Source organism: Diabrotica undecimpunctata, chromosome 2 (assembly GCF_040954645.1).
Source record: "Diabrotica undecimpunctata isolate CICGRU chromosome 2, icDiaUnde3, whole genome shotgun sequence".
Taxonomy (NCBI): domain Eukaryota; kingdom Metazoa; phylum Arthropoda; class Insecta; order Coleoptera; family Chrysomelidae; genus Diabrotica; species Diabrotica undecimpunctata.
Window position 1 is genome coordinate 171,051,742 of NC_092804.1, and position 15,499 is coordinate 171,067,240.

At 34.7% G+C, this 15,499-nt stretch overlaps 1 protein-coding gene across 4 annotated transcripts in view; it reads left to right on the forward strand.

The window, feature by feature from the left end:
* Positions 1-15,499, forward strand: part of toc (toucan) — a 516,113-nt gene that overhangs the window by 319,673 nt on the left and 180,941 nt on the right. For all 4 annotated transcript variants that reach the window (XM_072524002.1, XM_072524003.1, XM_072524004.1 and 1 more), the window contains one exon: positions 10,369-10,464. In XM_072524002.1, the coding sequence (XP_072380103.1) occupies positions 10,369-10,464 (96 nt within the window). The remainder of the gene's footprint in view (positions 1-10,368; positions 10,465-15,499) is intronic.

Consider the following 15,499-nt stretch of genomic DNA (forward strand, 5'->3'; position numbering starts at 1 on the left):
AATTCTAGTAATGCGATAGTCGCCTACGCACTTTGGTGTATGGCATGTTAAGAAGAAGAAGAAAGATATATAATTAAAAATACCCTTTCGGGCTACATCTTAACAAAACGTTTTCGGACTTATAGTCCATTATCGGTGCATTTACCTGTTGTAAATGAGTCAAGTCACTAAATATGTGGGTAAAATGGTACAATATTTGTTATTTATTACATCTTTGTTAAAAGGTTGGTGTAATGTTAAGTTTTTAACAGATACCCTGCATGGCAATGTAAGACTCCCAATGGGGCTGCTAACCCTGAGATGTTGTCTCTGTATGGGCTCTCGATGGCAGAGTTGCCTTAATTGCTTGTGACTATTTCTCATTGCTCTTATTTCTTTCTTTTTATTACCTCTTAATCTTTTAATTATTGTCCAGAATTTTCTGTTACCAATCCTAGACTAACCCGATATTTTCTTTATAAATTCTTTCCAACTCCCCCTTTTCGCTTTATTTACTATCTGTTTCGCTTGCTTTCTTCTAGATTTTTAGTATTCTTCTTTATCTCTTGAATCTGCAGGTTGGATCTATATTTTCTTCCATGCTTGTTTCTTTTTCTTTACTAACTCTTTAATGTGCTCGTTTTACGATTTCGTTCTCTTTGGTTTTCCATTGTGCTTTCCTCTTCCACATATATTATCTGCCTTTTCTAGTAAAATTTCTTTAATTATTAATATTTATTAATAATGATAATTGTTAAGACTTGCAATCTGTTTATTGACTTGCAATCAAATTTCATTGCAAAACTTTTATTCCTTCTGAAAATTGTTCTAAAACCTATAGTTGCTGGACATAGAAAAAAAACTGATTTTTAAAAGTTAAGTTAATAAAACGTTAAGCCCACTTTTCAGAATTTCAGGCGTAGTGAAATTATGTATGATTTTTAGGGATGCTTGGAAGCGATTTATACAAAACACTACGTTTATATCCTCCTTCCACTATCTTTTCTCCTTCGTAAGGATGTAGTGGCGTCATGTAGTTTGTTTGACTATTTCTGTCAAATTGTCTCTCTCCTGTGCGTGTTCTTTTGCTTCGGAGAATGAGTAACCAGTCATGTCGATTTCATGTTGGACCAAATACTGTCCTACCAGTATTTGGTCCGACGATCGTACTGGAGATCTTCCTCTGGATCTTTCACCCGCTATGTTACCTTCAATTATCATTCGCTCCATGCCTTCTCTTCTTCTAGTTATATGTCAAAAATATCTCAGTATATTTTAGTTGATAGTTGTGATAAGTCTAGTTTTTATGTTAGGTTCTGCTAGAAGTGAGTTATTTGTGGGATGGGCGGTCCATGGTATGCGCAACATTCTACGGTAGACCCACATTTCAAATGCCATTATACGGTTTGAATTGTCTTTTTTTATTGTCCAAGTTTCTGAAGCATAGGTGGCGATAGGAAATATTAATGCTCGAACAAGGCGTAATTTTGTGTTTTTTGTGATGTCAGTTTTCTTCCAAATTTTTGTGAGTTTGGCTGTTGCCGATCTGGCCATTCTGATACGTCGACGGATCTCGTCTTCGTATCCTTCACTGGTAGTAATAACTGAGCCTAAGTAATTAAATTGCCTGACCACTTCGTAGCCTGCCATGTTTCTTATCTCTGCTTGGTTATTTCTGATTCTATCGATGATCATCACTTTGGTTTTTTGCATATTTATTTTCAAACCATATGTCGTACTCACCGTACCTAACCTATTCATAATTTGTTCCAGTTCTTCTTATGATGGCGCCAATATAACAGTGTCATCAGCATAACGTAGGTTTTTGCTTTTTCTTCCTCCTATCGTTGCTCTACCTTGCCATTCCTTAAAAACCTGACGCATAATATGTTCACTATATATATTGAATAGAATAGGGGATATTATACATCCAAGTCGAACTCCAGATTTTAATTTGAAGTTTTTCCGAAACCACATTATTAACTCTTACATTAGCAGTATTATTTACATATAGTTTTTATAATAAATAGATTAGATGTTCTGGCGTAACCATTTCTCAAAGTATATGCCACATTTTATCCCATTTTACGGTATCGAACGCCTTGGAATAGTCAACAAAGCAGAAATATGTTTATATGTCTCGAGAGTTTTCGATAATTTGACGAATATGTTCTCTTGTTCCTCTACCTGGGACGAATCCGCATTATTCTTGGGGAATGTGTGGTAAGAGAATTGATTTTAGTCTTTCATTGATGATGGTTAGAAGTACTTTCCTCGCGTGTGATATCAATGCTTTGTTTATATACTTCCCATCTAATTTTTTGTCGTTCGAGAATCAAGTTTCGTGACGGTTTTTAGGTTTTACTAATTTTTCTCTTTTTAACAAAAAAAAAACAATACAGACGTGTTGTTTGTAACTATTTCACGAGAGTCAACAACAAAAACAGATTGTTAATTACATTGTCTTAAAATGGAATCTATTTGGAATGGAAGTAACATTTTTATCAGCCAATAAATTAACTGAATAAGCAGGCTCTTCTATGTTCAATTAAAAAAGCAAACAATACACCATAAACATTAAGAAGTTCACTGACAGCCGTAATACTATTTATTTAATTCATTCTACGTATCCAACACGTGGGTCAAAGTACTTGACGAGCCCTATTCACATGATAAATAAATTGCAGGGGGAATAGCACTTACACCTTTTAATAATAATGTTCAGAAACGACTTCCGCCTCTAGCAAAGAGCTTTGTAGAAAAAAAGACACGTACGCCTAATAATAGGAATCAAGGAGTGAAAAGAAAATTAAAATGTAAAGTGAAAGCTTCATATAATTGTCATAAAATATCTATAAAGTGTATGACTGTTATTTTATTTTCCCGTCAGTGTTTTTCACTAATAACAATGATTTGCAATTAAACATGAGTTGAAGCTCTTCGCTTAACCGATGTGTAAATCATAGTATTTCTGTTATAACTTTTGTTTAAAATTACAAGCCACTTTTATTGATTGTACCGGTTTATTGACTTTATACAGTGTGATACAGCTCTAAATATCAATTTTTTTTAATACCTGGTGATATATTTCAACTATTTATTCAAACACGGGCTTGAACTGGAAAAATTTCTGGTTGGGGAAATCAGAAAAAAGCCTGTGATAATCAAAGGCAGAAATTTAGGGTGGGACAATCGACAAATGGGACACAATTTTACGTAATCTTTTGATGAGATATTTTCTTCTACACAGTTCGTACTCCGTTGATACAAATCCTTCTCCTGTTATTAATGTGGTGTTGTTTTCTCTCCTGAAATCTTCCTCTAATCTTCTAATGTTTTTTCTATTATAGGTATTCGTTATTTTGTAAACTTGATATATAGTGGAATGTTTATTTCTGAAACCAAATTGATTATTTGGTATAAGATTTTTCTTTCTATTATTGGTTTTAATCTTTTCAATAAAAGTTTTTCAAATAGTTTTGACATTACCGGAAAGAGTGATATTGGTTGATAGGATGTCACCTCATTAGGTTTACCTGGTTTGTCAGGTTTGTCAGGTTTATTAGGTGTGTCAGCTTAACTATGGCTTTTCTTGTTAGATTTTTTAATAGTTCTCCTGTAATGAGATTATATCCTGTAGCTTACTTATGATTTATATTCTCTTTTATCTCTGTTGATACTTCTCTAAATGATGTCAACGTTATTCTTTCTTCGGTTTGGAATGGTTCTTTTAACTGCCAAACAGCTTAACGTAAAATGACGTACGAGGGTTCGTTGAAAAGGGGATGAAAAATAGGGTTGAACGCAGTATGTGCCATGCGCATCGGAGCATGCCGAAAGGGCATTACGTCATATCTTCATTTCTATTGGTCCGATCGTGACGTACGAGGGCTCTTTGGAACGAGGAGAAGGTACCGAATACGTTGAGACAAAAAACAAAGATGGCGGCATTGCCAAATGGGCGCTAGAACGTATCTTAGTTGCTATTGGTCTGATTTTGACGTATGGGGTGTCACAGATGAAAGCGTTGGTGACACAGACACACACGTTTGGCTTATGTCAACGTTTAGTATGAACATTCTTCTTCTTCTTTTCCGTATAGTGCCTAAGAGAACGTGACAGTCGACGCAGAACGTGAAATGTCACGTGAAACGACCTTCATTGCGTGGCAAGTGTAGTTCAGAAATACGGTAATATATATTATTGATGTCACCACTTGCATGACATCAGTCCAATGTTGGTCATCGAAGGAGGAGGTCTCGTGAACTCTCTAATTAATAAACTGCCAATTGAACTACATATTCCTGGTTATCAGTATTGTGGACCTGGAAGAAAACTAAAAAAACGTCTTGCACGTGGAGACATCTATAATATATATTACTATATAGTACTTATCGGACCAATAGAAACGAAGATGTGACGTAATGCCCTTTCGGCATGCTCCGATGCGCACGGCACATACTGCGTTCAACCCCATTTTTTATCCCCTTTCCAACGAGCCCTCGTACGTCATCCTACGTTAAGCCGTTTGGCAGTTACGACCGGGGGTTGCGATTTTAGGGGCTGCGATTTTAGGGTTTGCGCTCAAAGATCCATAGCCTATCTACTGATCTGCAAATCGTGCTGCTTTCTGTTGGTTACTTCTAGCCCAGTTGCCGTTTTTCAACTTGATAGGAGGATAATCAATAATTATTGGTCTCTTCATTTTTTTTTTGTTGCCTTCCATAACTTATAATCTGGTTCTGGTCAGCTATTAAATTACTTAAAAATGAATGATTTGTTAAATTTTTTATATTCTGTATCTCCCTTTTTAGTTTTTGTGTAGCACTATTTAGACTAGTTTTGTCTCGTGGAGCTCTGTATTGCTGCCATTTTTTTCTTAACTTTCTTTTGGTCAATTTCATCACATTTAACTGTATAATGTATATACAGTTTTGATTTGTTTTACCTATAACGAGTAAGTTACATATAGTAAAGACTCAATTGCGCATCTGTAACCAAATAAGAGAAACATTTCTCTTATAAAAATTCATTTTCATTCTTTGTCAAAACTGACACTATTATAGTACTTCTTCTAGTGAAAATCATGTATTCATATATTTGTCCATGATTATCGTATTTTCTTTCCATGTTTGTCGGATGCCGCGTACATTTAAATCTTCCTCTGTTTCAGCTTTCCAACTCAATCTCAGCAGATCTCTTCTTTGTATTTCTTTCTATCAACTATAAGATCTTTCTTAACATTAATTCAACTGTATGACCGAACGTTTGAATTAACAATTGCACAGATCTCTAATATGTAGTAGAAGATGGAGATTTAATATACAATTAGTTAATATATCCACCATGCATTTTATAGTTAATTGACCAAAATTGCCATCCTTTATACACACATCTTTCATATACAACTACGAGTACATCAAAGTTATTAATAAGCTTTGTCACTTGAAGTGATAAAGCAACATCAAGTAACGGTATGCACATCGTTTTCGTAACAAAGCTTTTGAATTAGTGTCACCTGTATCTCGCGCAACTGCCCCAATTATTTGCAATCCGTTACAGAAATATACCAATTAAATAGGTCTGTCATCCTTGGAACTACTGTGCTTGAAATAAATGAAGACATAGTTATTTACATCTAGGTTATTCAATACAGTGTAAGAATAATTAAATCATTGATTTTTTTTAATTAAATTTTTTTACCAGAATAAATGACTGCACAATCTTTGCAAAATCAGTTGAAGTAATCTTTATTTAATCCTAACACATTTTATTAACTTCCTTATTTGTATCAAATGATAAAAAGTACAAAGATTTGTAATCTATGTTGTTATATTGAGATTATATCCTCAATGTGTAATAATGTAGAAAAGTCTATAAAATTTATCTTGAAATATGGAGCAGTACATTATTATCCTCTCCGATGATTTCTAAAGAGAATATTGAATATGAAATTAAAATCTGTTGAAAGTACGCACACCAATAAATTTTTAATTACTATTCAAATCATTTCAATTTTTAAAAAGTCACCAAGTGATCGCTCTTTGCAAATATTATGTATGTCCCACCATTTCCTCATTCCTTCTTATTGCGCCGTCTACTTTCGAAGGTTGGCGATCCAAATGGCAATTGTAGCTTTGGATTCTGCTGCACGAAAGATTTTTATCGATGAGCGGTCAAACCACGAGTTCTCACGTCTTCCAACTGATCTTTTGCCCTGAACTTTACCTTCCAATATGACTTGGAGTAATTCATATCTTTCACCGCTCACCACATGACCCAAGTATTGTTTTTTTCTCTTTGATTATGCTGAGTAATTTTTTTTGTTTACTGATGCGTTAAAGTACCTCACCATTGCTAACTTTTTGTATCCATGAAATTCTCAGCACCCGTCTGTATATATACATTTCATAGGCATCTACTCTTTTTTCTGTTTCAGAGTCCATTGTCCAACTTTCACAGCCATACAGCAAAACAGAGAAAACGTAACATCTGATCATTCGAATTATGAGCTCTAGACCAAGGTCTGATCTTGTAAAAAATGTTTTCATGTTCATGAGTGTTTTCCTCGCTTGTTCAATTCTTAATAGGTTTTCTTTTTTTGGATTACACTGGCTGTTGATATTTGCTCCCAAATATTTTATGGAAGTTACCTGTTCTATTATTTGTCCCTTGTTGTATTATTTACACATTTATATTATTAACATAACTGCCAAATATTTCTTGCAAATGGTTTTAGCCTCTATCGGAAGAGTAAAACGCCGCTATCTGGTACCACTTCGGAGGTCCAACCACTCTTCATGTTCCCAGAAGAAAAGTGTCCTCAGAAAACTCTTCCTTTGTGGTGCCCCGCGAAAGGGAGATTTAGTTATTTTTTTAACGCGTAGAAAGGGGTCTCAGTCGCTGGACTATATCGATTGAAATCTGTTATTATTTTAAAATTACTAAAGGCGAAACAGAGAAGAATTCTCCAGTCGTCCCTATCCATCGCCTTCCTCCGCCAAGCACGTATTTCCATATTTCTCATGTCTTCATCGATGTTATCAGGGAACCTTGTCTGGGTCTTCTTCTCTGACCAATGGGTCTACCAAGGAGCGTTTTCTAGAGGGGTCATTTTGTTCCATTCGCATTACATGCCGTATCAACCTCAGATGTCTTATCTTAACGTTTTAGGATATCTGGTTCTTTGTATATTCTATAAAGTTTGAAGTTGTATCGTCTTCTCCACACTCCATTGTCATTGACTGATTTCCACTTCGGAAATCATTCTAAAGAAACTACTTTTCTTTCGAAATATGTTTTCTTTATCTTTTATTAGAGTCCAGGTCTCTGAATGATATGTTAGGACTGGGCGTATTATTGTTGTGTGGAGTTTTATTTTTGTATTTCTCGATATACTTGTGAATTTAAGGAGGAGATTGAGCAAAAAATAGCATCTGTTGACCGTGAAAATTCTGCGGTTCATCTCTGCGGTAAGGTATACAATTCGTTTTGTTGGTGTTTATTATTAAACCCATTTTTGTAGCTGATTCTTTTAATGCTACATAAGCCTCTCGTACAGCATTTTCCGTTCTACTAACAATATTGATATCATCAGCATAGGCAAGGATTTGCACTGTTTTATTATATATACTTGAGGCAAATTGGTTGTGCAAATAAATATTAATAACTTAGTGCTTATAGGAACTTGCTACTAATGCTCCAACTATATTCTAAGTCTCTTACTAATGTCACTAATTTTTTTTTCGATGTTCTTCTTACGAATATAAGGTTACTATTATAGGTTTGATTATCGAACATAAGTCGATTTTGTAGATTACATTTGAAGTTTATCTACAAATATAGTCACTATCAAAAAGTCAAGTTTCCTGTAGTTTTGATAAAAAAATTACTTATTTATAACTGTGCGCTAAGAAAATGTAAAAAATAAAAAAATCAAAAGATATCAATATTTGTTAAAAAATTTGTACATGCTAGGTGATTATTTTATTATTAGAGTTAATGCTAACACGTAGTTGACTCGCAGATAGGTTCCTATCAAGTTCAAAGCAACAACAATTGTTGACCGCTTTATATCAGTAGTATAGCTAAAATTAAATATATCGTAAGCCAGTATCAAAGTATACATATATTTGCTGCAATTCATTTAAGAAGTAAACGACAACGCCTTTAAACTTGTACAGAAATGTACAATAGGTTGAATCGATACACTCCTTTTACAGAAATCCCATGAAATCCCAGTAAAAATGTATGAAACCGATCAGTTAGTAACGCCTATTCAAGTTAGCAATTACAAAGATAACGATTCATGACAACAATAGCACATTATGTGTGTGATGATTAATTATTAGTATAAAAGAATAACAAAAATGGGGCAACATCCTTCAAAGGATAAATTCGCACGTTCTGCATCAGAAAGGATAGACAGGAAAGAAAAATATCCTGGTACTATTGGAAAGGAAAGATATGCTGGAACTATTGGAAAAAAAGGTACGTAATTTAGGGTTAAATCGATCATTTCTTTGGTGTTAATTTGCTTATTATGATGTATTTCAGCTTAAATTGTAGCAGACTACGTATACGTCATTGTCTCATACGGATTTTTTTATAGTTTCCATTATTCGCAGTCAATATTAATATATATACCAGACAGTATCTATTTTGGGTCGGATAAATCGCTTATGATCCGAGTTTTAGCTTTAATGGCTTCGAAATATTATTAGAAACGATAATTTTATTATGTGGACAAAAAGGTTTTCTTCAATTCTGCGCATTTTATCTTCACTTCCTCTCTGAAACTCTCTAAATCATGGAGTTTTCTTTATATAATTATTGTTGTTTACTTTCCTTTCTTCAAGTGATTCTGTTGTTACGTTATTTATATATATGTTATTTTTGTGTTTTCACCAGCTTTTCTTCATGTTATTGTTTTCTAATATTTCATACTCAGCAATCTTCTCTGATATTCTTTTTCTGTATAAGTATTCCATGGATTAGTCCTTTGACTCTTAAGTTTTGTTTGTGTTGGCGCCGTTCTTAAGTATTTAAACTGCCCAAGTATTCTTCCCATATCCATACGTTGCAGATGTCCATACCTTTTTTCCTTTAATAGTTTCATTTCTTGCATGGACCAGCAAGCTTAAACTGCAACATCTTCTCCAGTATATTATTTCGGCTGGAAGAAATTTTTGTAACATGTTTTTATCTACAAACCACATTTCTGACCCTAACGTCACTACGGTCTCAATCAAAGACTGATATATTTGTCTTTTTGTTTTTTTTTTGTCAGATTTTTACTTCACAAGATTGTATGTAATGCTTTGATAATATTTTACCTTTACATCGAGAATATACTATGCAATAGATAATACGAAATTAGAAAAAAAGGAAATCAATAAGGGAAGAAGTACCATAGAAAGAAATTAGAATGGACGAGAACAAACTAGTAAAGAACCAAATTTGACAAAGGCCAAAAAACAAGGAAGAATATGTATGGGTTGACTTAGAAATAAGTGGATGGAAAAAATCCAGAAAATCGGAACCAAGAGAGGAAAAACAATGCAACAAATAAAGGAAGTGGCAGAAGAATTAAAGAAGATATGTTGTTACCTTACGTGGTGTTACCGACCTTGGATTGCCATTGTTGTTCCATTTTAAGCATTTTAGATTTAGTTTGTGATCCACTTATTTTTATCCCTTTTTATATTTTTTGGAAAAAAAGAAAGTGTTGTTGGCATCGTCAAATTACACTTTCGGTAGTTTTCAATGCCACATCAGAGAAATTAGTTTTTATCTTTTCCTTATATTTTGCTCTTCTATGGCCATTCATGAAGTTGTTACAGAGCTGGTTGACACTCCTATCACTCTCACTAGTGCCTCTATGACGTCGCAGGCTTTGTCTATGAACATGACAAGTCACATTTCATGTCATCGCTCAGCCAGCATTATGTCAGCGTTAAGTCAAGACCACAGATAATAGATGGACAAAGCGGATACTGGAATGGAGACCAAGAGATGATGCCTACCGAAGCAGAGGTCGTCCACCAACACGTTGGACTGACGATCTAAAACGTTGTCATAGGAATTGGATGCAAGAGGCACAGGATCGAGATAGATGGAGAATTATGAGGGAGATCTATGTCCAGCAGTGGATAAGCGAAGATTGAATGATGAAGTCAAGACCAAGTCAGCACCGCGTCTGCAGCGAGTCAGTATTTTATAAGCATGTGATGTCGGAGTACAAATAGTGGGGTTGTCCTAAATGGCCCATCCTCTTCGTGGATGATGTCTTTTGGCTGTAGCGGGCCTTAGATAAAAAACTCGATAAATACCTTAAACTTGTTCATTATAAGGAAACAATTTTACCATAATATGTCTTTTTTGTTGCAGGGTCTGCTAAAAAACGAGCAGATGTGGTACAAGTGACACAAGTGTTAACAGCCAATAAGCTGCCAGCAAGGGCGCAACAAAACACTGCAGCTGAGAGTAAGTTTTTGATATATTAATTCTACTAGTTTTGTGTATAGTGTATATTCTGTGTAGTTACTAATGCCAGCTAATTCTGCTCTACCATTAGTAGTTCGCAAAATAATAATTCAAACAGTTATTTAGTAGTTAGTCAATGTTTTGTTTGGCTTTTAAGTCTATTAGTTTATTTATATTATTATTATTGAAAACATATTGTTCTAAAATAAACAATTGTCTCTGGTAACTATAATTGGTATAATTATGTACTGGTTGGTACAATAGTCAGGAAAACTATCTACTCATTACAAATGACAATCTGTGAAGTATAAAATATAGCAAACAACGTAGAAAACGAGAAGGGATCATTTCGCGTCACCAATCAAGAAGTTCTAGGTATACATCTAACACGAAAAATAACAAAACCCAAAGCGTGGCTTACCATCACCATTGGTCCCATAACCAAGATAGGGCCTTGGCCCGTTCAATTAATCCTCTCCAATTATTCCTATGTCTGGTTTTCTTTCTCCAGTTTCTACTTCCCAGTTCTGTCAAATTCTTGTGCACAGGCCATATACATAACATATTTTTGGCTTCCCCTTGGTTTGTTTTTCCACCATTTGTTGTTAAGTGGTGATTCTTGATGTTTCAGAGAATTCCATGCCCTCCACATAACCTATCCATCTCAATCTTCAAACCTCATCAGCTTTACCTCATTAGGTAAGCTCCGTAGACTTGATACAGTTCTAAATTGTACCGTCTCCTCCAAATACCATTTTTGCGTAACCCACCGTATGTATGTCGAAGGAGTTTTCTTTTAAATAAGGCAAATATTGCCACGGTACCTAGCGCGTATCGTGTTTAGTGCGCTACACCACACGGGGTAGTGTAGGTCACCACCGATTGAAAAACTCCATTTAACACCCTTCTTTTGGTGCTACCTGGGCCTCCAATGTTCGGCATCAGCCATACCAAGGCCTCCAGACTTCGGTTCACCTTCTCCACCGTCTTTCTCCAGTCCTTCCGTAAGCCAGACTCCGAGATACTTAACTGATTTAACCGGTTTAACCTGATTTAACCTCCACCCCTTCCACTATAAAGCGAAGAGAGGATTGTCCCGGCTCCCTCGGGAACTACCACCTCAGTTTTCTGAGGCACTAGCTTTAGATCGTTCTCTCTGATCCACCTACTAGCGAAACTGATTCAGAAAAGGGGAGAACACCTTTATATACAAATACATACCTTATATGATGAATGACATGAAAGCCACATAATACCCGTCCTTCAAAAAGGAGATAAACATGTATGTAAGAACTATAGAGGAAAGTTACGTTAATTATTCTACTGGGAAGATTAATTCTGTACGCAGAAGAAATAATTATCGACCGTGAAGGTCAACAATAAACCAGATTTTTATCTTGCGCCAAATTTTAGGAGAGTTGTGAGTACTACAAAGATATACATCCAATTTTTGTAAATTTTAAACAAGCGTATGACTTTGTAAACAGGGATACACTGTGGAAGGTCATGGTTTAACTAGAAGTACCCAAAAAACTTCAACATAAAAAGCCTATTGACAGTCGTGATATGAAAATTATATCTAACTTATATTGGAATCAAACTGCCAAGGTAAGAGTTGTCAACCAGTACACCCAAAATACCAAAATATAGAGAGGAGTCCGCCAGGGTTGTTGCGTGCTGTCCCCAGTACTTTTCAATGTCTACAGTTAAACGGTATTTCAAAAAGCGCTCTCAGACTCAATAGAAGGTATATCTATTAATGGAGAAGTTTTGAATAACTTACGTTTTGCAGACGATGCAGTAATAATTACGAATAACAACAATGAATTACAGAACGTAATGCAACGCCTTAATGAACGCTGTCATGAGTACGGACTGAAGATAAATTTAAAGAAAACTAAATGCATGATCATGACTATATCTGCACATGCAAATATCCAATTGACTATTGAAGATACTGCAATTGAGAGTGTTAATAACTATAAATACTTAGGAACATGGATAACATCAGATGTAGACCAAACCAACGAAATTAGGACACGCATTGAAATAGCACGTGCATCATTTTTTAAACTTAAAAGGTTTCTTTGTTGTCGGGATATAAGGTTAGAACTACGCCTGAGAATGCTTCAATGTTACGTGTTCTCTACTCTTCTTTATAGCTTGGAAGCGTGGACACTAAAACAAGTCCATCTGAATAAGTTGGCCGCCTTTGAATTTTGGTGTTATAGAAGAATCCTACGAATATCATGGATGCAAAGATTGTCAAACGTGGAAGTAACTAGAATGATAGGAAATGGGGCGGAAATAATATTAACTATCAAAAGACGAAAACTTGAGTACTTAGGACATGTGATGAGAGGGCAAAAATACGCATTATTAAAACTTATTATGCAAGGCAAAATCCGAGGAAAGAGAAATGTGGGAAGACGAAGAATATCCTGGCTTAAAAACTTAAGGGAATGGTTTGAATGCAGTAGTGCAGAACTTTTTAGAGCGGCAGTCAACAGAGTCCGCATAGCCATGATGATTTCCAACCTTCGATAGAAGATGGAACTTAAAGAAGAAGACCCAGAAAGCTGGTAGGATTAGCCCAGGTGTGGGTGGAGGATTCATGTGCACATATCAGAATTGGCACATCAGTACATTAGACGAGTTTCAAATTAAAACGGTTGTAAGACAATGCGAACCACTTTCCCCTTTGTTATTCAACTTCGCTTAAACCATATAGTTAAGAAAGTACAACCAGAATTAACAAATGCTGCCCAGAACAATTCTAAACTAGAATTGTTCACTACAGATATACAGTTCAATAGAATTGAACTAAAAATTCAGAAGTAACTACACGGTTTGTCTTTCATTGCCCAGCCAGAATCTAAAAACGGAATCTTACCCCACTTTGCTAGGATATTAGCAAATCTACCCCGTCACTCGCTGATTCTCTTTAATGTCGCCTAATGGCCTATATATGTGGTTCTATCATTAGATCCTATATATTCCTCCAAAAATTATTTATCTTTAAATCATCCGATATTTGAACCTGGAAGATAGTAGAGATGGTTTTCTGAATTTTAGCTATTTCTTTATCATTTACCTCTTAAACTAAATAATACTAATTTTCAAAAACTAATTCAATTAGGTTTTCCCAACGACTCTATGACACGTAGCCACGAATAACTCAAATTTCGATCATCAGTATTTTCGTCCAGCAATATATTATGAAAAAGAATTTCCATTACTGTAATTATATAATTCTCTAATTTTGTTTTTGGTCATTCATCAATTTGCCTCTGCGTGAATGCATCTCTTGTGAAAAAAAAATATTTGTCGAAAACTTCTCACAAAAAAAAATATGAAGAATGCGCATGAAGTCGTAACATAGGTTCACTGCAGGAAGTACCATCCATCACCATCACCCATTTACCAACACCAGTTTCGTCATTCACTGCAATACCATTGGCGTACCACCATTAAATTATCACATAATTTGGTGTACAAAAATAACTTCCCAGGTGCCTTAAGGAAAAAATGGAAATAGCAGAGAAAGTAAACAGATTGGATAAAATTGGGACTAAAAGAAAGAAGAAATATAGAAAATGTAGAGTAAAGACGGGAGGGCTTTAAGTATTTAAGGCCAGGTTCCTCAAAAAACGTGTTTTTTTTAATAAATTTTATTTATAGTAGAAAAGATTTCAAAATCAAACTTTTTACAGGTCAAAATACATACATTAAACTACTTCAAAATTAATTTGATGGTGAGTGCCATCATGTCTTGGAAACGAATCAGTCGAAAGCAAAAAACAAAATGGTTTCATATTCCGCAACAAATTGGCTATGGTCGGTACTACAATGAAACATTTTCACAAAAAAAAAATTGCGGAGTTTTAACTTTTTATATTACAATGAATATTTTTGGTTGTAGGACTGACAATAGAGAGACATCTAAAGAGTAAAATGCCGTTTGGTTAATGTTGATAAGTGCAATAGTTTCGAAATACAACGTCACATATGTTCTGTCTGCTTATTTGTGCAGTGAGGTCCCGTCTGCAAAAATTCACGCCTGAACCGACGAAACTGACTTTACGTAGTAATAGGCCAATTACACAACACACAAACTATAACATACACAATATACCAGTTGTGGATCTAGACATTTGCCTTGGAGAGGGAGAACTTTCAACTTGGGGGAAGAACTTCCAATGAAACACCAACCAAAAGACATAAAAAAGATACCTAAACTACATAAGATAATAAATTCCCTTAGTTTTACTAAATAGCGGTTTTATTGGGTTGAATTTCTCTGTCTGTGGTTGAAGTTTCATGTTAACTATGTATAATATATTTTTATGTTTCAACAATTTTTCCCTAATTTTGTACCTTATTTATTGGTGTTGATTTCCCATTCCCCGCGTATCTGCCAGTACCATATACAATAAGCTACTTGAGTGCAGTATTACAGAAAAGGTCTTTTTCTTTTTGATAAATATCAATAACCACCCCCTATATATAGTGATGGCCAAAAAAAAAAATGCAACACCTACAAGGACAAATATTTTTATAAATATTTATTCGTGGAAGTATACATTGCAATATTCTTATTATTTGACAACATTATAAACAAATCTGCAACGTCATTTTCGTCAAAAAAAATCGGTTGCCTGTAAAGTCGGTTTTACGGGCGAAGATTTTACGTGACAACGTCTTTTTCTCGGTAGAATATTTATTGATATGAATATTATTAAATTGCACAATAGTTGTTTGCAGTTGAAACGCGCTGTTTCTTCTCAATCGACTGAATTACGATTGATTGCAGAGTGATTTAAACTAATAATTTACTTAACACTATCAACATTTGTCAATAGTATGACATAACCTATAAACTCAGTTTCTCAACTTTTGTGTCAATCTAACAATTAATCAATCAATCATAGTTTACGATAATGAAATATTAGTGTACAATTATTTACCTTTATTGTTGTAGTTGTTGTAAATGACGAATCTAAGCACTCCACATTTTCACTACAGACACAGCTGA